The sequence below is a fragment of the Oncorhynchus kisutch genome, linkage group LG30 (genome assembly GCF_002021735.2).
Source record: "Oncorhynchus kisutch isolate 150728-3 linkage group LG30, Okis_V2, whole genome shotgun sequence".
Lineage (NCBI taxonomy): Eukaryota > Metazoa > Chordata > Actinopteri > Salmoniformes > Salmonidae > Oncorhynchus > Oncorhynchus kisutch.
In genome coordinates this window covers 40115555-40140290 of record NC_034203.2, presented here as the reverse complement: position 1 = coordinate 40140290, position 24736 = coordinate 40115555, and the positions used below count along the sequence as shown (strand labels likewise).

At 43.9% G+C, this 24736-nt stretch overlaps 1 protein-coding gene across 3 annotated transcripts in view; it reads left to right on the top strand.

The window, feature by feature from the left end:
* LOC109874785 (insulin receptor) overlaps positions 1-24736 on the top strand; it is a 148226-nt gene that overhangs the window by 71133 nt on the left and 52357 nt on the right. For 2 of the 3 annotated variants that reach the window (XM_031809701.1, XM_031809700.1), the window contains exons 3-10: positions 15314-15444; positions 17298-17491; positions 18768-18907; positions 19073-19217; positions 20586-20800; positions 21310-21436; positions 23783-23898; positions 24301-24432. In XM_031809701.1, coding sequence (XP_031665561.1) covers positions 15314-15444; positions 17298-17491; positions 18768-18907; positions 19073-19217; positions 20586-20800; positions 21310-21436; positions 23783-23898; positions 24301-24432 — 1200 coding nt within the window. Of the gene's footprint in view, positions 1-15313; positions 15445-17297; positions 17492-17788; positions 17806-18767; positions 18908-19072; positions 19218-20585; positions 20801-21309; positions 21437-23782; positions 23899-24300; positions 24433-24736 lie in introns of those variants that run through there. The other variant, XM_031809702.1, reaches the window with a different exon arrangement.

The following is a 24736-nucleotide window of genomic DNA, read 5'->3' as shown; positions in this document are numbered from 1 at the left end:
ACAGGAGAGCCATTTGAACGTTATTTTAAAAATGTTATTTTAAAAAAAACGTTTTTTTGGCAGAAATGCCTTCTCCAACATGTGAACTTTCATGTGCCTTAATAACAAACTTGAATGCCATCTGTAAATACAAATAAAATTGTTAAATTACGAGATTTGTTGGTTAAGCCACAGAACAAGCAACCTTCCCACTAGCCATGATTGACTGAGATAATAAGTGGGCTGGACATGCTGAGAGAGGAGTTCAGATTGGTCTGCATATAGGCTTCTGTCTATTTGAGCTCATCAGTCTGTGTTGGTAATCCTGTCGAATGCAGCTTTTTTTTATGTATTGTGTAGTGGAGCTGCATAAGTGTTGGTCTCTACTTTCAAGTTTTGAAATCAGTGTAATTAGAGTATGATAGCTAAAGTGATGGAGAAAACACCTGTCGCCGGATTACATGTTCAAGCTAAGGGCAACCGTGGTATGGCATTCCTGAGAGGGAGACCCGTCCATCATGCATGATGATGTATATAGGTAAAATAATCTAGCATTAGCTAGCAACATTTTCAGATATTACACGTTTCTAATCTTGACAGAAAGTGGTTTAATTTCAAGCTAAAATGTACTGTTAACTAGCTAGCTAGCATTAGCTGGCTGGCTCCCTAGCTGACTGAGATAATATCCCAGAGTCGTATTCATGCAGAGTAGTAATGACATGATTTGGCACTGTGTTCATTGTTGTTTAATTATTAACTAGCTAATGTTAGCTGGCTGGCTCGTTAGCTAACGTTTCGTGACGTGTGTGATTCTAAACATTGTTTACCTAGCTAGCTAGCAACATGTCTTAAGCTAAAGTGCACTGTTAGCTAGCTAGCTAACGTTAGCTGGCTGGCTCTCTATCTGATGTTATTATTTGTATCCCAGAGCCATTTACTTTTCTAGTTAGAGCCTAATGTTAGCTAGCTAACATTGAACCTGGTTGGTTAGCTTCCAGCACCGTGGCATTGTTGAATATGGCCGGTGTCAGTAAACGTCTACAAAAAAGCGTAATGAAATTGTTGCCAGCAGAGCTAGTTAGGCTGTTTTCATGATGATCAAGTGATCAAATGATCAAGTGTGCCATTTTCCCAAAAGTGAGTTTACAAGTTGATCAACTTTCAAAGCAGAATTACTTCCCCATTGTTCCTCAACTGCAGTGTATGAAATACAATTTTGTAGCTCTGAGTCTCTACTTTCATCCAATGTAAAAAAAAAAAATTTTTTTTTAAAATGTTGCTACATAAGACCGAATCCAGGTGGTGAGTCACATATATACAATTTCAGTATGTGGTGGGGGGGGGGGGGCATGTACCCAGTGAAAGTTGCGTCTCTGGCTGACTGTTCCATTCATAGGAATACTCACAGCGGGGGCCTGTCAGCATGACCCCCTTGTTGGTCTTCTCTATGATACATGTTCGGCTGCAAACTGGACATCTCTCCAATATATCTGCAGCAGACAATCTTATGAGGTGGTGTTGACTGGGAAGGGCCTGTGACAGGGTGATATAATAGCAAGTTACAACTTGCATTTTGTTCTGAAGAAAGAACGAAGCTTTTTGCTAGTGCACTTCAAAAGCAAAAATGACTCCACTCGTTGTATCTTGCTTGGCTGAGGAATTAGCCTACTGTTTTATCAAGCCGGGTATTTTTTTTATTTTTTTATTTTTTTTATACAACTTTCCATATTTCGCATAACACACATGACCTGTCGTTGTTAATGAAGCTGTCTGTGTCATCAGGGCAGTAACTCGGGTCACTATCAGACGCTTTAAGATTTCCTTTTCATAGTATTCAAGTGAGAATCTGGCAACAACACAGGTGTCACAAAGGTCTCATGACACACTTTTATTCTGAGGTCTCACCTGACAAACTGTGAAAATAGCAAGTGAACAGTGAATGAAATTATCGCTAAACCATTGCAATCACACATTGAAGGACATGTTACTATACCCATCTTTACCCTTTCTGGTAGGTCCCGGCATCCGTTCATGACTAGGGGGATCAGTCTGGCAGGGTCAACTAATGTCATCAACACTCATTTATAAACATAGCTTGAGAAATAAAGTAATAACGTCATCTCAAATTCTATGTAGACTGACTGCTTCCGGATTGGATTAGACTCAGGCCAGTGACGCCGCTATAATATGCCACCAACTGTGACATGATTTGTTATGGCCCTGGGTTGGTTTGTTGCTGCTAGTTAGTTCACTGTTGTAGTCAGACATGAGCTGGCTAGTACCACCATAGCTGCATCCAATATTTATTTGATATGGGTTGCTCCTCTGGGAGGCTAATATGACTGTTTAGTCTAAATTACACTAATTTACAGTGGCATGGGAAATAGGATGGCATTGCTAAAGTAGGCAAATAATTAGTAGGAAACAACTTTGCCATATTATGATGTCATCAAATTTACTTTAGAGAGATAGCAATGTTTGCGACTACTGTTACTTGCAAACTTTGTAAAAAAAAATATATATATATAAATCTGGCAATGCTAATGTTAGCTAGCTAAAATACGGTGGTCCCCTCAATCTTCGTTGGCTGGCTAAAGTTCTACTGCATCTAAAGTAATTCTGGTGACATCACAATCATGACAAAAGTTTTTTTTACTAATTATTTGCATTCCTTTGAAACGTTATTGTGTTTCCATGCCTAAATATACATAACCAGATCCATAAGCAGCAGTCTATGGTCTAGCTGATGAAATACTCACCACCACTGGAGACCAACAAACTCCAACCTATTCCGCATGATAGCGTCTAGTAATGCACTAATATGACATTTTTGACTGGTACCGACATACGATATTTTCCTTGCCCAAAAAAAACTATACCAATATAAAACATTTTAGCGGCCTTTTAAGCATTCTGGTACAGTTAAATAATTAACATGGACACAGCGGTCTAAGGCATTGCATATCAGTGCAAGAGGCATCACTACAGTCCCAGGTTCGAATCCAGGCTGTATCACATCCGGCCATGATTGGGAGTCCCATAGGGCGGCGCACAATTGGCCCAGCGTCGTCCGGGCCGTCATTGTATATAAGAATTTGTTCTTAACTGACTTGCCTAGTTAAATAAAGGTTACACACACAGCACACTGACAAAAAGTTATTTTGTTGGCATTTACATATGTCCCCATTACAAGTAAAACATAATCAAAACCTATTTCTTTCACTTACTTGCTGTGCTGTTTCGTTGTTCAGTCGTTTCATTCTCAACCAGGATTTCTATTGAACGCCGTTTGGGTCGTTGCTTGTCAAAAAAGATACACATCAAATAACACTATTTGACGTGGCAAATAAGCTTGTTGACCAATCAGGAGCTGAATATGACTGCATAATAATTTTACGCGTTCATACATTTTTTACGTAGATATTACACATTGAGTAAACTATCACTATCACTATCACTCGTATTTCGCTATCGATACGTATGCTATGATGCTGGTAAAGTTGTCTCGCGCACCTACAGTGCTGTTCGTAAAAATAAATAAAAAGCTTGCTAGCTTCTTGTTCTTCCCCAAAAACATACTCTGTTTCAGTAGCTATAGTTAGCTAGCTAACTATATAGCTAGGTGTCATCTTCTAAAATAACCCTAATTTATAAGACAGTTCTTATTTGAATAATGGTGATCGAACCCATCTATGTGAAGCTAGCCACAATAGTGGACTTTGTGGTTAGCCTTTAAAATAAAAGTATGGCATAATTCTACTATTTGTATTCATTTGCATCACTGTCAATGACATACTTTTATTTTGAAGGCAACTGCAAATTCCACTATTGTGCCTAATCCTTATTGCGGCTAGATTCACAACACATAACCCAGTCCGGTCGAGCCTCACTAGTCAGATGAAGCTAGCTGGCTGCTAATAACGTTAGCTTTGGGCAACAGGGTCAAGTAGCTGGCTAGCTATATATTTTCATGAACTGAAGTTTAATGTCAATAGGCGAATAGCAAGTGGCAACCTAGCTAATACTTACTCACAAAAATGTCTAAATCATTGCTAAGAATAATAAAAATGACTGAAGTTTCTACTAGTCATTGTTTTCAGGCTGGTTGTATTGGTGCTAGCTAGGTACCAAGCTAAAGGTAGCAACCCCAGAAGTTGCCGTCCAACAAATTGTAAACACAACGTTGAGTGGCCGATGTTTGCAGACTTTTTTGTATAGCTTTGACAGTGCTACTGTATCTTTTTTGACACACAAGACCCAAACAGCATTCCATAGTATGTATTTCGTGAAGCTAATAGCAGTGATGCTTTTACTGTGTAACTCCGGTAGGGCAACATTTGAAAAATAGCGCACTTGGTAGTGTGCTCGACCAGTCAGCGAAAGCCAACATCGCCCACGACAGAGAACGGTTGATTGTCAAGGGCAATGAATTCCATTATTTTGGCATTGATGGATTTCACCTTTGAGTTGTCTCGTTGAAATGTTCTTACTCTTTCAAATGACTGCTGGACTTGTTGACTGCTCGATCCACACAGCAGACATTGTGGGCTAGGTTAGGGATGTGGCGTCATTTTTAAAATCTATTGTAATTTTTTTATTTCACCTTTATTTAACCAGGTGCTTTACCTAGCAGAGACTTGTAGATAACCTGTAGCCAGTGGGTTTGGCGACGAGTATGAAGCGAGGGCCAACCAACGAGAGCGTACAGGTCGCAATGGTGGGTAGTGTATGGGGCTTTGGTGACAAAACGGATGGCACTGTGATAGACTGCGTCCAGCAGGTGATTGAATAGCATTCATTTAGTTTTACCTGCGTTTAAGAGTAGTTGGAGGCCCTGGAAGGAGAGTTGTATGGCATTGAAGCCCGTCTGGAGGTTAGTTAACACAGTGTCCAAAGAGGGGCCAGAAGGATACAGAATGGTGTCGTCTGCGTAGAGGTGGATCAGAGAATCACCAGCAGCAAGAGCAACATCATTGATGTATACAGAGAAGAGAGTCGGCCCGAGAATTGAACCCTGTGGCACACCCATAGACTGCCAGAGGTCCGGACAACAGGCCCTCCGATTTGACACACTGACCTCTATCAGAGAAGCAGTTGGTGAACCAGGCAAGGCAATCATTTGAGAAACCAAGGCTGTCGAGTCTGCCAATAAGAATGTGGTGATTGACAGAATCGAAAGCCTTGGCCAGGTTGATGAATATGGCTGCACAGTAATGTCTCTTATCGATGGCGGTTATGATGTCGTTTAGGACCTTGAGCGTGGTTGAGGTGCACCCATGACCAGCTCTGAAACCAGATTGCATAGCGGATAAGGTACGGTGGGATTCGAAATGGTTGGTAATCTGTTTGTTAACTTGGCTTTCGAAGACCTTAGAAAGACGGGGTAGTATAGATATAGGTCTGTAGCAGTTTGGGTCTAGAGTGTCACCCCCTTTGAAGAGGGGGATGACTGCCACAGCTTTCCAATCTTTGGGAATCTCAGATTATACGAAAGAGAGGTTGAACAGGGTAGTAATAGGGGTTGCAACAATTTTGGCAGATAATTTTAGAAAGAGAGGGTCCAGATTGTCTAGCCTGGCTGATTTGTAGAGGTCCAGATTTTGCAGCTCTTTCAGAACATCAGCTATCTGGATTTGGGTGAAGGAGAAATGGTGGGGGCTTTGGCGGGTTGCTGTGGAGGGTGCCGGCCAGTTGACCGGGGTAGCCAGGTGGAAAGCATGGCCAGCCGTAGAGAAATGTTTATTGAAATTCTCAATTTTAGTGGATTTATCGGTGGTAAGTATTTCCTAGCCTCAGAGCAGTGGGCAGCTGGGAGGAGGTGCTCTTATTCTCCATGGACTTTAGTGTCCCAGAACTTTTTTGAGTTAGTACTACAGGATGCACATTTCTGTTTGAAAAAGCTAGCCTTTGCTTTTCTAACTGCCTGTGTATATTTGTTCCTAACTTCCCTGAAAAGTTGCATATCAGGGCAGGCTATTTGATGCTAATGCAGAATGCCACAGGATGTTTTTGTGCTGGTCAAGGGCAGACCGGTCTGGAGTGAACCAAGGACTTTATCTATTCCTAGTTCTACATTTTTTTGAGTGGGGCATGCTTATTTAAGATGGTGAGGAAGGCACTTTTAAAGAACAGCCAGTCATCATCTACTGATGGGATGAGGTCAATGTCATTTCAGGATACCCCGGACAGGTCAATTAGAAAGGCCTGCTCGCAGAAGTGTTTTAGGGAGCGTTTGACAGTGATGAGGGGTGGTCGTTTGGTCGCAAACCCATTACGGATGCAGGCAGTGAGGCAGTGATCGCTGAGATCTTGATTGAAAACAGCAGAGGTGTATTTGGAGGGCGAGTTCATTAGGATGACATCTATGAGGGTGCCTGTGTTTATGGATTTAAAGTTGTACCTGGTAGGTTCATTGATAATTTGTGTGAGATTGAGGGCATCAAGCTTAGATTGTAGGATGGCCGGGGTGTTAAGCATGTCCCAGTGTAGGTCACCTAGTAGCACGAGCCCAGAAGATAGATGGGGGCAATCAATTAACATATGGTATTGAGGGCACAGGTGGGGGCAGAGGGTGGTCTATAGCAAGCGGCAACAGTGAGAGACTTGTTTCTGGAAAGGTGAATTTTTAGAAGTAGAAGCTCGAATTGTTTGGGTACAGGCTTGGATAGTAATACAGAACTCTGCAGGCTATCTTTGCAGTAGATTGCAACACCGCCCCCTTTGACAGTTCTATCTTGGCAGAAAATGTTATAGTTAGCGATGGAGATTTCAGGGTTTTTGGTGGTTTTCCTAAGCCTGGATTTATGAATGAAACCAAGGCTTTTACGGTAACAGAAGTCAACAAATGAGAGCACCTGGGGAGTGGGAGTGGAGCTAGCCACTGCAGGACCTGGATTAACCTCCACATCACCAGAGGATAAGGGTACGGCTAAAGGCAATACGAATTGGCCATCTAGCACGTTCGGAACAGAGCGTAAAAGGAGCAGGTTTCTGGACACAATAGCATAGATTCAAGGCATAGTGTACAGACAAAGGTAAGGTAGGATGTGAGTACATTGGAGGTAAACCTAGGCATTAAGTAATGATGAGAGAGATATAGTCTCTAGAGACGTTTAAAACAGGTGATGTCATCGCATATGTAGGAAGTTGAACAACATGGTTGGTTAAGGCATATTGAGCAGGGCTAGAGGCTCTACAGTGAAATAAGAAAGTTACCACTAACCAGGACAGTAATGGACGAGGCATATTGATATTAGAGAGAGGCATGTCTAGCAAAGTGAACATATGGGTCCAGTGAGTGGTTGGGCTGACTGGGGACACGGCAATTCAGACAGTTAGCAGGCCGATGCTAACAAGCTAACAGTTGGCAGACCGGGGCTAGCAGTTGGCAGACCGGGGCTAGCAGTTGGCAGACCGGGGCTAGCAGTTGGCAGACCGGGGCTAGCAAGTTAGCCTTTGGGCGACGTCACCGCACGAAGAGGCTTAAACAGACTTACCCCCATCGCGACGATGGGGGTAAGTCTGTTTAAGCCTCTTCGTGCGGTGACGTCGCTAGACATGTCGTGGAATTTGTAGGGTTCCAAGTAGCTCTAGGTAGCTAGTAGGCCGCAGTTAGCAGAATGGGCCTTCAGCGGACGTCACGCCTGAGGGGCCTGTTGGATTCCTCGGCCAGATTGTCGGTATTCCAGTCGTAGAGGATCGGCGGGGTTCTGTGCCCCGTACCGGCAGTAGAAGGGGTCCGGGGGTCCGTAACCCAGGAGTGGGCTTCAGTGGTAGCACAGGAGGCCTGGCCGGGCTAGCTTCAGGCTAATTGGTGCTTCCTCCGGGATGGAAATGCTAGCCAGGAGTAAAAAAGAAATAATAGGTCCCGTTATGCTCCGGTTTGAGGCACGTTGTTCGAACTGCCGAGAGCTTTCAGCGCTCAAGGTTAGCTGATGACCGCTAGCAATGGTTTGCTGACTGATAGCTGGTAGGTAGTTAGCTGGCTAGCTTCAGTTGAGGGATTCCAGATCCGAAGTAAATAGAAATACTTTAGGGGAAAAAAACAGATCCTTGCCACATTGGGTGAGGCTGGTTGAGGTTTAGGAAAATATTTTTAAAGATATGCGACGCAAAAGATGTAAAAAAAAATGTATACAAGGGACACGACAGGACAAAGATGTCTGACTGCTACGCCATCTTGGACATTATGTCATACGTTATATATGTTTGCATGTTAGCTTTGACATCAGTTATTAACATCGGTGTTAAACCATAAGAGTTTGGCTGTGCATCCTGCTGTAATATGCGCCATACATTACATGGTCAATCCTTATAGGGCTTTTCAGGTTCAAACTGACGTGATCCTTTGTACATGTTGGTTGGGGGCGATGAAACAACAGAGAAGCCCCTTTCAATGACGTGAAAAAGCGAAGTGGACGGCAGGGTGATTTTTGCACACGGAGCTTGGTAAAATGGGGCAGGATTTGTTGACATTGTAATTGTACTTTGGTTAGGTTATCTGAACCCAACCTTAATTTACTTGTTGTGATGCACTGAGGTTGACCACGGGTCATGTTTTTCGAGGCTAGTGTCTGTGTGTGTTGTGTACAGTGCGCTCGTGTCTAGTCCACACTTCGTGTAGTTGTTAGCAATAATGCTAATGATAACTGGAATTCTCAAAGCAGATGCTAGGTAAATGCTAACGAGTGCATGCAAACATTTACTACTAGGACAGACAACCCAGCTCATAAAGTTAGTGTAATGACCCTGGGTTTATAAGCGCGGAAATCGACTCTACCGTTCGAGCATGCTTTTGCGGCACAGTCGATAGCGCGCTGGACTTCGGGCTAGAAGGTTGAGGGTTCGAGACCTGCTCCCTGCTGTTTCATTACATTATTATCTCAACGCAGTTTGCTGCACGCACAAGACAAATATTAGGCAGCAGGGATCTTAATCCTGGAGGGGATTGTCTCTGCTGCTGTTACCAAGAGTGGCACTGCATCTCAGTGCTAGAAGCGTCACTACAGACCCTGGTTCGATTCCAGGTTGTATCACAACCGGTCGTGAGACCCTATGGGAGTCCCATAGGGCGGCGCGCGATTGGCCCAGCGTCGTCCGAGTTAGGTTTTGGTCGGGGTAGGCCGTCATTTAAAAAAAAGAAATTGTTCTTAACTGACTTGCCTAGTTTAATAAAGGTTAAATAAAATAACAAAATAATAAAAGCTTAATCTTGCAAGCTCAAAGTAGCCACTTAGCTAACATTAGCCACTTAGCTAACATTAGCCACTTAGCTAACATTAGCCACTTAGCTAACATTAGCCACTTAGCTAACATTAGCCACTTAGCTAACATTAGCCACTTAGCTAGTATTAGCAAGTTAGCAAAACCCAGCTGGAAAACATTTATTTGGCACATCTTAGGTTGTTAATTTAATAGTTATAAGGTATACAGCTGTGTACTTGCCTACTTAAATAAAGTCTAAATAAAACAAATCTATATATTTTTAAATCACTCCTTGCAATGCAGAAGTGACTCAACTCATGAAGCTCCCATTTTGCTTGTTGTTCTTCTTTGTAAACAAACACACGTGACTGGCTCAAACCGCTCTATGGGCCCTGGTCAAAAGCACTGCACTTTACAGGCAATAGGTTGTCATTTGGGACACAGACAGGGTTTCTCCTCAGGATGATTCCTCATTGCCACACTGACAGAGATGGTGTGTGTGTGTGTGTCGTACATGGATTAATTTGTTTGTGTACGTGCACCAAAGTGCAGCGTTTGCCTGTTTCTATGTGGTTCTGGTTTACTTTTCATGCATGTTGTCATTCAGCGTCTCTAGCACTTAAAGGGTTAACTCAGTGGGGAGAGGCCAGCTCCCCCTACCAGCCACCACATTGGTTAAAGAGAGAGGCCAGCTCCCCCTACCAGCCACCACATTGGTTAAAGAGAGAGAGGCCAGCTCCCCCTACCAGTCAACACATTGGTTAAAGAGAGAGAGGCCAGCTCCCCCTACCAGGCAACACATTGGTTAAAGAGAGAGAGGCCAGCTCCCCCTACCAGGCAACACATTGGTTAAAGAGAGAGAGGCCAGCTCCCCCTACCAGGCAACACATTGGTTAAAGAGAGAGAGGCCAGCTTCCCCTACCAGGCAACACATTGGTTAAAGAGAGAGAGGCCAGCTCCCCCTACCAGGCAACACATTGGTTAAAGTTGAGGGTGGATCTGCAGCTGCCACTGTGCGATGGAATGGAGTCAGCACTGGATCAGGAATCTGTGTGTGTGTGTGTATGTGTGTGTGTGTGTGTGTGAAGGGCTGCAGGCAATGCGAGTGACTTGTGTGTGTTTAGGGATGGGGGAGGGAGTGTGTATAGTGCGGCTGAGAGAGACCGAAGGGGGGTGGGGGGGACAGGCAGAGAGTATTCAACACCCAATATTCAGAGAAAATACTGACAAGAGGATTTCATCAATGTTAGCTACTCATTCAGAAACATTGTATCTAATCCCCTCATTTGATACTGTTAAGTGATCTGTAATTAGCTCCTTGTACCACCCCCTCTTACACCCACTCAGTCAGAAAGGAAGGACAGAGGTCCATGTTGTACTAGTAGAGGGCTGACCCCATGTCACATGACTGCTGTGACGCTAATGAATCCCAGTAGAGAGACACACACACCAGAGTAATGTTGGGAGTGGGAGTTGACACAGATATTGCATATCACTTGTGCTGGTAAGGGAGTTCAGACAACCACACAGGATTCACAGTGTCAGTCAGTATCATGTGGTGTCAGTCAGTATAATATAATGCGGTGTCAGTCAGTATATATAATATAATGCGGTGTCAGTCAGTATCATGCGGTGTCAGTCAGTATAATATAATGCGGTGTCAGTCAGTATAATATAATGTGGTGTCAGTCAGTATAATATAATGCGGTGTCAGTCAGTATAGTATAATGCAGTGTCAGTCAGTATAATATAATGCGGGTGTCAGTCAGTATAATATAATGCGGTGTCAGTCAGTATAATATAATGCGGTGTCAGTCAGTATAATATAATGCGGTGTCAGTCAGTATAATATAATGCGGTGTCAGTCAGTATAATATAATGCGGTGTCAGTCAGTATAATATAATGCGGTGTCAGTCAGTATAATATAATGCGGTGTCAGTCAGTATAATATAATGCGGTGTCAGTCAGTATAATATAATGCGGTGTCAGTCAGTATAATATAATGCGGTGTCAGTCAGTATAATATAATGCGGTGTCAGTCAGTATAATATAATGCGGTGTCAGTCAGTATAATATAATGCGGTGTCGGTCAGTATAATATAATGTGGTGTCAGTCAGTATAATGCGGTGTCAGTCAGTATCCTGCGGTGTCAGTCAGTATAATATAATGCGGTGTCAGTCAGTATAATATAATGCGGTGTCAGTCAGTATAATATAATGCGGTGTCAGTCAGTATAATATAATGCAGTGTCAGTCAGTATAATATAATGCGGTGTCAGTCAGTATAATGCGGTGTCAGTCAGTATAATGCGGTGTCAGTCAGTATAATATAATGCGGTGTCAGTCGGTATCATGCAGTGTCAGTCAGTATAATATAATGCGGTGTCAGTCAGTATAATATAATGCGGTGTCAGTCAGTATAATATAATGCGGTGTCCGTCAGTATAATGCGGTGTCAGTCAGTATCCTGCGGTGTCAGTCAGTATAATATAATGCAGTGTCAGTCAGTATAATAACGGTGTCAGTCAGTATAATATAATGCGGTGTCAGTCAGTATAATAACGGTGTCAGTCAGTATAATATAATGCGGTGTCAGTCAGTATAGTATAATGCAGTGTCAGTCAGTATAATATAATGCGGTGTCAGTCAGTATAATATAATGTGGTGTCAGTCAGTATAATATAATGTGGTGTCAGTCAGTATAATGCGGTGTCAGTCAGTATAATATAATGCTGTGTCAGTCAGTATCATGCGGTGTCAGTCAGTATAATATAATGCGGTGTCAGTCAGTATAATATAATGCGGTGTCAGTCAGTATAATATAATGCGGTGTCAGTCAGTATACTATAATGCAGTGTCAGTCAGTATAATATAATGCGGTGTCAGTCAGTATAATATAATGCGGTGTCAGTCAGTATAATGCGGTGTCAGTCAGTATAATATAATGCTGTGTCAGTCAGTATCATGCGGTGTCAGTCAGTATAATATAATGCGGTGTCAGTCAGTATCATGCGGTGTCAGTCAGTGTCCAGCGGTGTCAGTCAGTATCATGCGGTGTCAGTCAGTATCATGCGGTGTCAGTCAGTATCATGCGGCGTTAGTCAGTATCCTGCGGTGTCAGTCAGTATAATATAATACAGTGTCAGTCAGTGTCCTGCGGTGTCAGTCAGTGTCCTGCGGTGTCAGTCAGTGTCCTGCGGTGTCAGTCAGTATAATGCGGTGTCAGTCAGAGCCCCTTTTCTGTGGTGTTGTTTTGCTCTACATTGTTGTTGACCTGCGATGATATATTTGTCTGTGTTTGTGTGTTTGCGGTTGCTTCTTCAGTCAGTCGTTAATGTAGAACACACTCACATAAACACCCTTTCAGTTCATGTGACCTGACCTGTGACCTGAGCCCCTCGTTAGGCTGTTGACCAATCCTAATCTAATCTGGCTCCGGAGCTACCTGAGATGATTTAACCCTGCAGGACAGGCAGTCAGCAAGGTGTTTACCTCTCTCCCGCTGACACACACACACACACACACACACTGCCAGTACCAACTGGCTTTGAAACTCAGCAATGGCAATGGACGTTACCATGTGTATGTGTGAGTGCTGCACGGTATACCGAAATGTAGGTACTTTTTCAATACTAGGACATGGAAAATATATTAGGTATTAGAATTGTTGTTACTTTCGGTACTTCTGTCAAATGTGTCTCAAGGAACAAGTCTCTATCAGCCCAGCCGATGTCCCCCTTATAGCTTGAGCACACCGTGCCTGCTCCACTGAGCCTGTACTGGGAGTCTGGGCTGCATCATGTTAGCTCTCCACTGAGCCTGCACTGGGAGTCAGGGCTGCATCATGTTAGCTCTCCACTTAGCCTGTACTGGGAGTCTGAGCTGCATCATGTTAGCTCTCCACTTAGCCTGTACTGGGAGTCTGGGCTGCATCATGTTAGCTCTCCACTGAGCCTGCACTGGGAGTCAGGGCTGCATCATGTTAGCTCTCCACTTAGCCTGTACTGGGAGTCTGAGCTGCATCATGTTAGCTCTCCACTTAGCCTGTACTGGGAGTCTGGGCTGTATCGTGTTAGCTCTCCACTGAGCCTGCACTGGGAGTCTGGGCTGCATCATGCTAGCTCTCCACTGAGCCTGTACTGGGAGTCTGGGCTGCATCATGCTAGCTCTCCACTTAGCCTGTACTGGGAGTCTGGGCTGCATCATGTTAGCTCTCCACTTAGCCTGTACTGGGAGTCTGGGCTGCATCATGTTAGCTCGCCACTGAGCCTGTACTGGGAGTCTGGGCTGCATCATGTTAGCTCTCCACTTAGCCTGCACTGAAGTTAACACATTTGAATAATGCAACACGGCATGTAGAAATGTTGAAACTGTTATTTACTGTTCGCAAAACAATGTCCATACAGAGGCTTATAGACCTTACAATGCAAGAAGATACCGATAGCTTCCAGCTTTGTAGGCTAACATTCCTTGCTAGCTGAAGCTAACAAATTCATTACCCAGGTTTATTCATTCACTTAGTCGGGCTCTCTCGCGCGTGTCTCCCAAAGACTATCTGTTGCCTCCAGTGAACTGACTGTGTAAATAGGGCTCAGAGGGGCCGCCCCCTTCTTGCCTTGTGAATGACATCATTACTGGTTAAAGAGACAGCGTGCACTTTTATAAAATAGGTTACTTCTATGCGAAAGTTGTTGATCAGTACAATAAAATAAGTTACTTCTATGCAAATGTTGTTGATCAGTACAATAAAATAAGTTACTTCTATGCAAATGGTGTTGATCAGTACAATAAAATAAGTTACTTCTATGCAAATGTTGTTGATCAGTACAATAAAATAAGTTACTTCTATGCAAATGTTGTTGATCAGTACAATAAAATAAGTTACTTCTATGCAAATGTTGTTGATCAGTACAATAAAATAAGTTACTTCTATGCAAATGTTGTTGATCAGTACAATAAAATAAGTTACTTCTATGCAAATGTTGTTGATCAGTACAATAAAATAAGTTACTTCTATGCGAATGTTGTTGATCAGTACAATAAAATAAGTTACTTCTATGCAAATGTTGTTGATCAGTACAATAAAATAAGTTACTTCTATGCGAATGTTGTTGATCAGTACAATAAAATAAGTTACTTCTATGCAAATGTTGTTGATCAGTGCAATAAAATAAGTGTGTGATTGTATAATTGATTTGTTAATGTACACATGGCTGTCTGAAAAATGGATGTAAAAAATATATTTATAATTTTATGCTGTTCAACTCAAAATATTCAGCAGAGCAGTAGTGGAGTTGATCAAATCAAATTGTATTCGTCACATTCTTGGCAAACAAAAGGTGTTGACACTGTCTGGTTTAAGGGCCGTTCTGTGCCTTTGGCTAATACGCCTTTTTCTGCTGTGGCATTGTTTTGATATCGAGTAGCGTGATACTAAACCTGTTATCGGTATCCAAGTCAAAGTTCTGGTATCGTGACAACACTAGCGTGTGTGTGAGCGCTCTTGCACAGTGTATTCTTGCCAGATGTGCAGTAGATGAAGTGTGTGTGTGTGTGTGTGTGTGTTGCCTGGGTCACCTTGTTAGAAAGTAACATTTAGTGATTTCAGAGCAGACCTGGGTCAAACATACATACCAAATACTGACTGACCTGGGTCAAACATACATACCAAATACTGACTGACCTGGGTTAAACATACATACCAAATACTGACTGACCTGGGTTAAACATACATACCAAATACTGACTGACCTGGTCAAACATACATACCAAATACTGACTGACCTGGGTTAAACATACATACCAAATACTGACAGACCTGGGTCAAACATACATACCAAATACTGACAGACCTGGGTCAAACATACATACCAAATACTGACAGACCTGGGTTAAACATACATACCAAATACTGACTGACCTGGGTCAAACATACATACCAAATACTGACAGACCTGGGTCAAACATACATACCAAATACTGACTGACCTGGTCAAACATACATACCAAATACTGACTGACCTGGGTCAAACATACATACCAAATACTGACTGACCTGGGTCAAACATACATACCAAATACTATTATAATGACCAAATATCCTATTACTAAACCCTCCCCCTCCCACAGTGTGTCCCACCAGCTGTAAGCACCGGGCCTGTACCAGAGACCACCAATGTTGCCATGAACAGTGTCTGGGAGGCTGCTCTGAGCCCCACAACAGCAGCAGCTGTGTTGCCTGCAAGAACCTCCAGCACCAGGTAAAGTTGGGATGACTTCAACACACCTTTCACAATTACATTAGTTGATTGTTTATATATATGTGTGTGTGTGTGGGGGAGGGGGGGGGGGGCTGATGTAGATGCTTCTATATACAACGCCAAGAGAAATTCTGTGTGACTTTTGTTGCATAACAATCATGGTTCTGATTTTAGATGTTAGAGATGATTCATTATTTAAAGTTCCAGAGCAGTCAAAAACGTGATGTTTCTGTGTTTTCTATACACTACATGGCCAACAGTAGGTGGACACACCTTCAAATAACTGGATCCGGCTATTTCAACCACACCTGTTGCTGACAGGTGTAAAGAAAATGGAGTATGCAGCCATGCAATCTCCACAAACAAACATTGGCAAGTAGAATGGCCTTACTGAAGAGCTCAAGTGACTTTCAATGTGGCACTGTCATAGGATGCCCCGAAAGTTTTGCTCTGTTAGAGCTACCCCGGTCAACTGTAAGTGCTGTTATTGTCAAATGGAAACGTCTAGGAGCAACAATGGCTCAGCCGCAAAGTGGTAGGCCCCACAAGCTCACAGAACGGGATTGCCAAGTGCTGAAGCATGTAGCGCGTTAAAATCGCCTGTCCACGATTGCAACACTCGCTACCGAGTTCCAAACTGCCTCTAGAGGCAACGTCAGCACAATAACTGTTCGTTGGGAGCTTCATGAAATGGGTTTCCATGGCTGAGCAGCCGCACACAAGCCTAAGATCACCATGCGCAGTGCCAAGTGTCGGCTGGAGAGGTGTAAAGCTCGCCACCATTGGAGCAGTGGAAACGCGTTCTCTGGAGTTAGGAATCACGCTTCACCATCTGGCAGTCCGACAGACGAATCTGGGTTTGACGGATGCCAAGAAAGCGCTACCTGCCCAAATGCATAGTGCCAACTGTAAAGTTCAGTGGAGGAGGAATAGTAGTCTGGGGCTGTTTTTCATGGTTCGGGCTAGGCCCCTTAGTTCTAGTGAAGGGAAATCTTAACGCTACAGCATACAATGACATTCTAGACGATTCTGTGCTTCCAACTTTGTGGCAACAGTTTGGGGAAAGGCCCTTTACTGTTTCAGCATGACGATGCACCCGTGCACAAAGCGAGGTCCATACAGAAACTGTTTGTCGAGATCAGTGTGGAAGAACTTGATTGGCCTACACAGAGCCCTGACCTCAACCCCATCGAACACCTTTGGGATGAATTGGAACGCCGACTGTGAGCCAGGCCTTATCGCCCAACATCAGTGCCCGACCTCACTAATATAATACTCTTGTGGCTGAATGGAAGCAAGTCCCTGCAGCAATGTTCCAACATCTAGTGGAAAGCCTTCCCAGAAGAGTGGAGGCTGTTATAGCAGCAAAGGGGGGACCAACTCCATATTAATGTCCATGATTTTGGAATGAGATGTTGGACGAGCAGATGCCCACATACTTTTGGTCCATGTGTATATCCACACTGAGGTCGGAATAATATTGTGAATGTGATAATGCTCTTCTAGTGTAAGAGTTGTAAAAAGACCGCCTGCTATTTCAGCCTGCATAGGTGGGAAGGAGTTTTGGCCTTGTTTGCTTAAGCAAGTCTTGTTTATTTAAACTCTTATGTCATATTTGCTATTACAAATATCACCTACATTTTGTTATTTTACATTCCCAAATGTTCGAATTGATACGGATGCTTACAATTGACTAATTGATTAATCTAACTCATCCGTGCTTCTCCACCTGCATTGCTTGCTGTTTGGGGTTTTAGGCTGGGTTTCTGTACAGCACTTTGAGATATCAGCTGATGTACGAAGGGCTATATAAATAAATTTGATTTGATTTGATCCATATTCCTTACTACCAGGAGGCCTGTGTGGACCGCTGCCCGCAGGGATACTACACCTACAGGGGCTGGCGCTGCGTCCCCTTCTCCTTCTGCCAGGACCTCCACAACAAGTGTCAGCAGAGCAAGAACAGCGACTGCCACCAGTTCGTCATCCACAATGGAGCCTGTATACCAGAGTGCCCCTCCGGGTATACTACTGTAAACTCCTCCACGTAAGTTTATAGTACAGTACTATATACTACTGTAAACTCTACCACGTAAGTTTATGATACAGTACTATATACTACTGGCAACTCTACCACGTAAGTCTATAATACAGTACTATATACTACTGTAAACTCCTCCACGTAAGTTTATAGTACAGTACTATATACTACTGGCAACTCTACCACGTAATCTATAATACAGTACTATATACTACTGTAAACTCTACCACGTAAGTTTATGATACAGTACTATATACTACTGGCAACTCTACCACGTAAGTCTATAATACAGTACTATATACTACTGTAAACTCCTCCACGTAAGTTTATAGTACAGTACTATATACTACTTACTGTAAACTCTACCACGTAAGTCTATAATACAGTACTATATACTACTGTAAACTCTACCACGTAAGTCTATAATACAGTACTATATACTACTTACTGTAAACTCTACCACGTAAGTTTATAATACAGTACTATATACTACTGGCAACTCTACCACGTAAGTCTATAATACAGTACTATATACTACTGTAAACTCTACCACTTAATTCTATAATAAGGTACTATATACTAATGTCAACTCTACTACGTACGTCTATAATACAGGCGTGTAGATTGATGAGGGAGAAAAAAACAATTGAATCCATTTTAGAATAAGGCTGTAATGTAACAAAATGTGGAAAAAGTCAAGGGGTCTGAATACTTTCTGAAATCAGTGTAATTACAAATCATTTGTAAACTGCAAATTGGCCGCAAGAAGCCAAAACAGATATAATATTTGACTAAAACATACACTACTGGTTAAAAGTTTTAGAACACCTACTCATTCAAGGGTTTTTCTTTATTTGTACTATTTTCTACATTGTAGAATAATAGTGAAGACATCAACTATGAAATAACATATATGGAATCATGTAGTAACCAAAAAAACGTGTTAAACAAATCATAAATTATTTGATTTGAGATCCTTCAAATAGCCACCCTTTACCTTGATGACGGCTTTGCACTCTCTTGGCATTCTCTCTGGTTGAGAGTTCCCACATATGCTGAGCACTTGTTGGCTGCTTTTACTTCACTCTGCGGTCAGACTCATCCCAAACCACCTCCTTTTTACAGTCTTTATGTCCACCAATCTGTTTTATTTTAATTTTTTTCTCAGAAAACTTGGGGGGGCTAAATTAAATCACCCTCAGGCCGCCGGGTTGGGGAACCATGCCCTATATCCTATGAGGGTGTGTAATCTGATGTGTGCTCTCTCCCTCTCGTCCTGCAGGTTGGTCTGTACTCCGTGTGCTGGGCTATGTCCTAAGGTGTGTATGGGCCTGAAAATGGTGGACTCTGTGACAGCAGCCCAGGCTCTGAGAGGATGCACCGTGCTCAACGGCAGCATGGATATCAACCTTAGAGGAGGAAGTGGGTATTAGGGGCTCGTGTCCAACTTACTGCTGTGGGAGTGTGTGTGTGTGTGTGTGTGTGTGTGTGTGTGTGTGTGTGTGTGTGCGTGTGTGTGTGTGTGTGTGTGTGTGCGTGCGCGCTTCCAAAGTAACTTTTGAGTTAATGATGGGTATGTGTGTGTAGATAACATAGCAGCAGAGCTGGAGGCTAACCTTGGACAGCTGGAGGAGATTACAGGCTTCCTGAAGGTCCGGCGCTCCTACGCTCTCGTCTCGCTCTCTTTCCTCCGCAACCTACGGGTCATCAGAGGGGACACACTGATGGACGGGTAAGTTGACTTTCTTCCTGACCCTACTGTTCACCACCTCTTCCTTATTCTGCTCACCTCCTCTTCCTTGTACTCCTCCTCTTCCTCCCCCACTTCCTCTTCTGCCTCCTCTTCCTCCTCTTCTGCCTCCTCTTCTGCCTCCTCTTCCTCCTCCTCTGCCTCATCTTCCTCCTCCTCTGCCTCCTCTTCTTCCTCCACCACCTCTTCTTCCTCTGCCGCCTCCTCTTCTTCCTCTGCCGCCTCCTCTTCTTCCTCTGCCGCCTCCTCTTCTTCCTCTGCCGCCTCCTCTTCTTCCTCTGCCGCCTCCTCTTCTTCCTCTGCCGCCTCTTCTTCCTCTGCCACCTCCTCTTCCTTCTCCTCTTCTCCCTACTCCTCCTCTTCTCCCTACTCCTCCTCTTCTCCTCCGCTTCTTCCTCCACCTCCTCCTTTTCCTTCACCTCCTCTTCTTCTTCCTCCGCCACCTCCTCTTCTTCTTCCTCCGCCACCTCCTCTTCTTCCTCCACCTCCTCCTCTTCCTTCTCCTCTTCTCCCTACTCCTCCTCTTCTCCTCTTCTTCTTCCTCTGCCACCTCCTCGTCTTCCTCCACCACCTCCTCTTCCTTCACCTCCTCTTCTTCTTCCTCCGCCTCCTCTTCTTCCTCCCCCTCCTCTTCTTCCTCCACCTCCTCTTCTTCCTCCACCTCCTCTTCTTCCTCCACCTCCTCTTCTTCCTCCGCCTCCTCTTCCTTCTCCTCCTCCTCTTCTCCTCCGCTTCTTCCTTCACCTCCTCTTCTTCTTCCTCCGCCACCTCCTCTTCTTCCTCCACCTCCTCTTCCTCCGCCACCTCCTCTTCTTCCTCCACCTCCTCCTCTTCCTTCTCCTCCTCCTCTTCCTTCTCCTCCTCCTCCTCCACTTCTCCTCCGCTTCTTCCTCCACCTCCTCTTCTTTCACCTCCTCTTCTTCTTCCTCTGCCACCTCCTCTTCTTTCTCCACCTCCTCCTCTTCCTTCACCTCCTCTTCTTCCTCCACCACCTCCTCTTCCTCCTCCTCCGCCTCTTCCTCTTCTTCCTCTGCCTCCTCCGCCTCCTCCTCCTCTTCTTCCTCCACCTCCTCCTCTTCTTCCTACGCCGCCGCCTCCTCTTCTTCCTCCGCCTCCTCCTCCTCTTCTTCCTCCGCCTCCTCCTCCTCTTCTTCTTCCTCCACCTCCTCCTCCTCTTCTTCTTCCTCCGCCGCCGCCTCCTCTTCTTCCTCCGCCGCCGCCTCCTCTTCTTACCTCGCCGGCCCCTCTTCCTCCACCTTCTTCCTCCTTCTACCTCCACATCCTTATATTTTAAGCTATATCTGTTAAATGTTTGAATAAATCAATTTAATGTGTGTGTTGCTTCCCAAGGGGCTACTCGTTCTACGCACATGACAACCAGAACCTGCGTCAGCTGTGGGACTGGACCCAACACAACCTGAGCATCCTGCAGGGACGCATGTTCTTTCAACTCAATGCTAAGCTCTGCATGTCAGAGATACGCAAGATGGAGGAGGTGACGGGCACCATGGACAGGCATACCAAGAACAACATCGTATCGAAGACCAACGGAGACCAGGCCTCCTGTAAGAACCGTACAGTCTGAGTACACACACACATCTGTTGTGTTTCACAGACCTAGGACAGTATAGTACTTACCATATCCTCTGATAGTGACTGTGTGTGTCTGTGTGTGTGTGTGTCTCTGTGTGTGTGTGTGTATCTGTGTGTGTGTGTGTGTGTCTCTGTGTGTGTGTGTGTGTGTGTCTCTGTGTGTGTGTGTCTCTGTGTGTGTGTGTCTCTGTGTGTGTGTGTGTGTGTGTGTGTGTGTGTGTGTGTGTGTGTGTGTGTGTGTGTGTGTGTGTGTCTCTGTGTGTGTGTGTCTCTGTGTGTCTCTGTGTGTGTGTGTGTCTCTGTGTGTGTGTGTCTCTGTGTGTGTCTCTGTGTGTGTGTGTCTCTGTGTGTGTGTGTGTGTGTGTGTGTGTCTCGGTGGTGTGTGTGTGTGTCTCGGTGGTGTGTGTGTGTGTGTCTCGGTGGTGTGTGTGTGTGTCTCGGTGGTGTGTGTGTGTGTCTCGGTGGTGTGTATCTCTCTCAGGTGAGAACCAGGAGTTAAGGTTCACTCATACGCGTGCTACACATGATAAGATCATGATCAAGTGGGAACCGTTCTGGCCTCCCGACTTCAGAGACCTGCTGGGCTTCATGGTCTTCTACAAGGAAGCGTAAGTACAGCAGTGTGTGTGTGTGTGTTGAACATGACTGTGATGCCTGACATTTCGGCAGCCAGTGATTGTCAAGCAAATAACTGCGGTCTCACAGTAATTGACCGTTAGTTAACATAAACACATTTAGCATCTCCTGGCTTCCACACATAGTCTACAAGCCACTGATGCAGAATGTAGGAACAGACCGTAGGAACATCTACATGTTAAGAAAATAGCCTACACCTTCACAATAAATCCATGTAATATAGCCTACACTATCACAATAAATCCATGTAATATATTCTACCTACACCATCACAATAAATCCATGTAATATAGCCTACACTATCACAATAAATCCATGTAATATAGTCTACCTACACCATCACAATAAATCCATGTAATATAGCCTACACCTTCACAATAAATCCATGTAATATAGTCTACACCTTCACAATAAATCCATGTAATATAGTCTACACCTTCACAATAAATCCATGTAATATAGTCTACCTACACCATCACAATAAATCCATGTAATATAGCCTACACCTTCACAATAAATCCATGTAATATAGCCTACACCTTCACAATAAATCCATGTAATATAGCCTACACCTTCACAATAAATCCATGTAATATAGTCTACACCTTCACAATAAAACCATTATTTATTTTAGACCGGTCTGAAGAAACATGATATGAAGAGAATATAGTCTATTGAGCCTCCCGAGTGGCGCAGCGGTCTAAGGCACTGCATCTCAGGGATTGAGGCGTCACTTCAGAGGTGGAAGAACTGTTCACATGGCCTAACGACCAGCACAAAGCACCAGCCTATGTTCATCTACGATCCCCCCCAGAGTAAAAAAGTTGACATTCTATTCTGTGCAAGAAATAAATAATTCAAACATAGTCTGGGACATTTGTGGGATGCGATTAGATCTCAAATTAATACAACCACTAGCATCAACAAAACACATTTCTATGCAATGAGGCTGACTCAACCAATCAGAACGTTCAGCTTGATATATGATCAACTATCAGGCTATTTATTCACATGAAAAGTGCAGCAGTGTGCACACGCCACTAGGCTATAAGAGCGAATGTTTCAGTAGCAGGAAAACACCATTATAAAATTATGAAGGTGCATTTTCTATGGTGAAAAGGATCTTCCCCAAACTGGAAACTGCTTATATATGTGCTTCATTTTATGAAGTTATTAGTCCACTTTAGTTGTGATATATACCTTATCAGAACATATAGGCCTATGGGCTAGGCTACATGAGGTATTATCATTCACCTGTCTTGAAACAGGGGAGAAAATACACTTCATTTTTATGCTAACACTATGGGTCGGGACCAGAACACCCGCTGAATGCGGGTAGATTTTGTCATTTGCGGTTAATGTCTATTTCACAAGCCACATTGGCGTGTGGTCACACAGTCAAATTGACCCGAAATATTAAGTGTCACTTTGTCCTCGTGTTTCTTGGTCAGTTATATCATTTAGTTAGTTTGAGTTTGCTGTAACTTTCTGCTTCTTGTGAAGAGAATTCTGAGATTTTCTTTTTCCCCTCACAGACAAGGAAGTGCCCAGTTACCACGGTAACGGCACATCCCTTTAAAAATGGGCAGCTGAACATTTTCGACTGGAGACCTTTAAGGGTGTACTGTGCTTGATTGAGCATAGATCATTCCAGAAACCTTTTATTCATGGCCTTTAAGTCATTTCATTCATAAATGAATTGAAATACTCCCAGATTTGTTTGTGTACTTCTACTTGTCTACTTAGGAACATATCGTGTACTCCTAGTCAATGTAGATCCCTGAACTATAGTAGTAAATGATCCGTATCACTCGTTTTTGTTGCACTTTGTTGATTAGTGATGTTCTGTTCCATATGTTTTACTATTGGATCTAAAATTATAACCTGGGTGGTTCCAGCCCTGAATGCTGATTGGCTGACAGCCGTGGTATATCGGACAGTATACCACGGGTATGACAAAACGTGTATTTTTACTGTTCTAATTATGTAGGTAACCAGTTTATAATAGCAATAAGGCACCTCAGGGGTTTGTGGTATATGGCCAACATACCACGGCTAAGGGCTGTGTCCAGGTACTCCACGTTGCGACATGCTTAAGAACAGGCCTTGGGATATTGGCCATATACCACACCCCCTCGGGCCTTATTGCTTAAATACATTGGTTTGAAAAATGCAGGTCGCAAAAATTAAACCACATTGCTTCTTAATAGTAACATATTTATCAGGTTGTGTGTGTGTGTGTGTGTGTGTGTGAGAGAGAGAGAGAGAGATATTCACCTTTTTAGTATGATCTGTCTCTCTCTCTGCCCCTCTCCCAGGCCTTACCCCAACGTGACAGAGTTTGATGGCCAGGATGCGTGTGGTTCCAACTGGGTGATCATTGACCTGGACCCCCCGGCCCGGGCAACAGAAGGAAACGCACAACAGGAGCCAGGTAATGGTTTATTCTCTCCTGTCTTACTACTGTATTGGTAAGGATAGACACTGTTGAAAACATGGGAGGGAGGGGAGGAGGGTGGGGGGGGTGTTGCACTCAATATTGTCCGTGCTGCAACACAACAATGCAATTGTCCCTGGGACACTGATTTACTGCAGTAGCATGTTAGTAACAACAAGTGTTACATTTAATAGTGTCCGTGCTGCAACACATAACAATACTAATAATGATACCTAATGACTTTATTGTCCATATGGTGAAATGTAGTTTGCAGCTCTTTGCACACATTAAAACGTATCATATCATATACACTGTAGTTGTACGGTAGGAACAACAAGTGTTGGGCTCAATATTGTCCGTGCTGCAACACATAGCTAACAATACTATTGTTCCTGCCAGGTACCTTGATCTTGGCTTTAAAGCCCTGGACGCAGTACGCCATCATGGTCAAGACCCAGCTCTCTGCCTCTGATGAACACCAGGTCCTCGGGGCCAAGAGCAAGATCACCTACGTCAGGACAGATGCCACCAGTAAGACCTTCCTTCGAGATATAGCTGATCCCATCTCCTGTTTCATTAGCTCGAGGCAGCTAGATGTACTGTACACCCCCCCCGGACAAGACGCTAGTCTATCGCAGGGCCTTCCCTCCAATCCATGTCCTTAATGCTGAGTTCCAAGCAGAGAGGCATCGGGTTCCATTTTAGAGTCTTTGTTATGACTCGACCAGCGATCCCCAACCTTCTAACCACAAGGCCGCCACTCTAACCACAAGGCCGCCACTCTAACCACAAGGCCGCCACTCTAACCACAAGGCCACTGAGTTAGTTTTCTCAG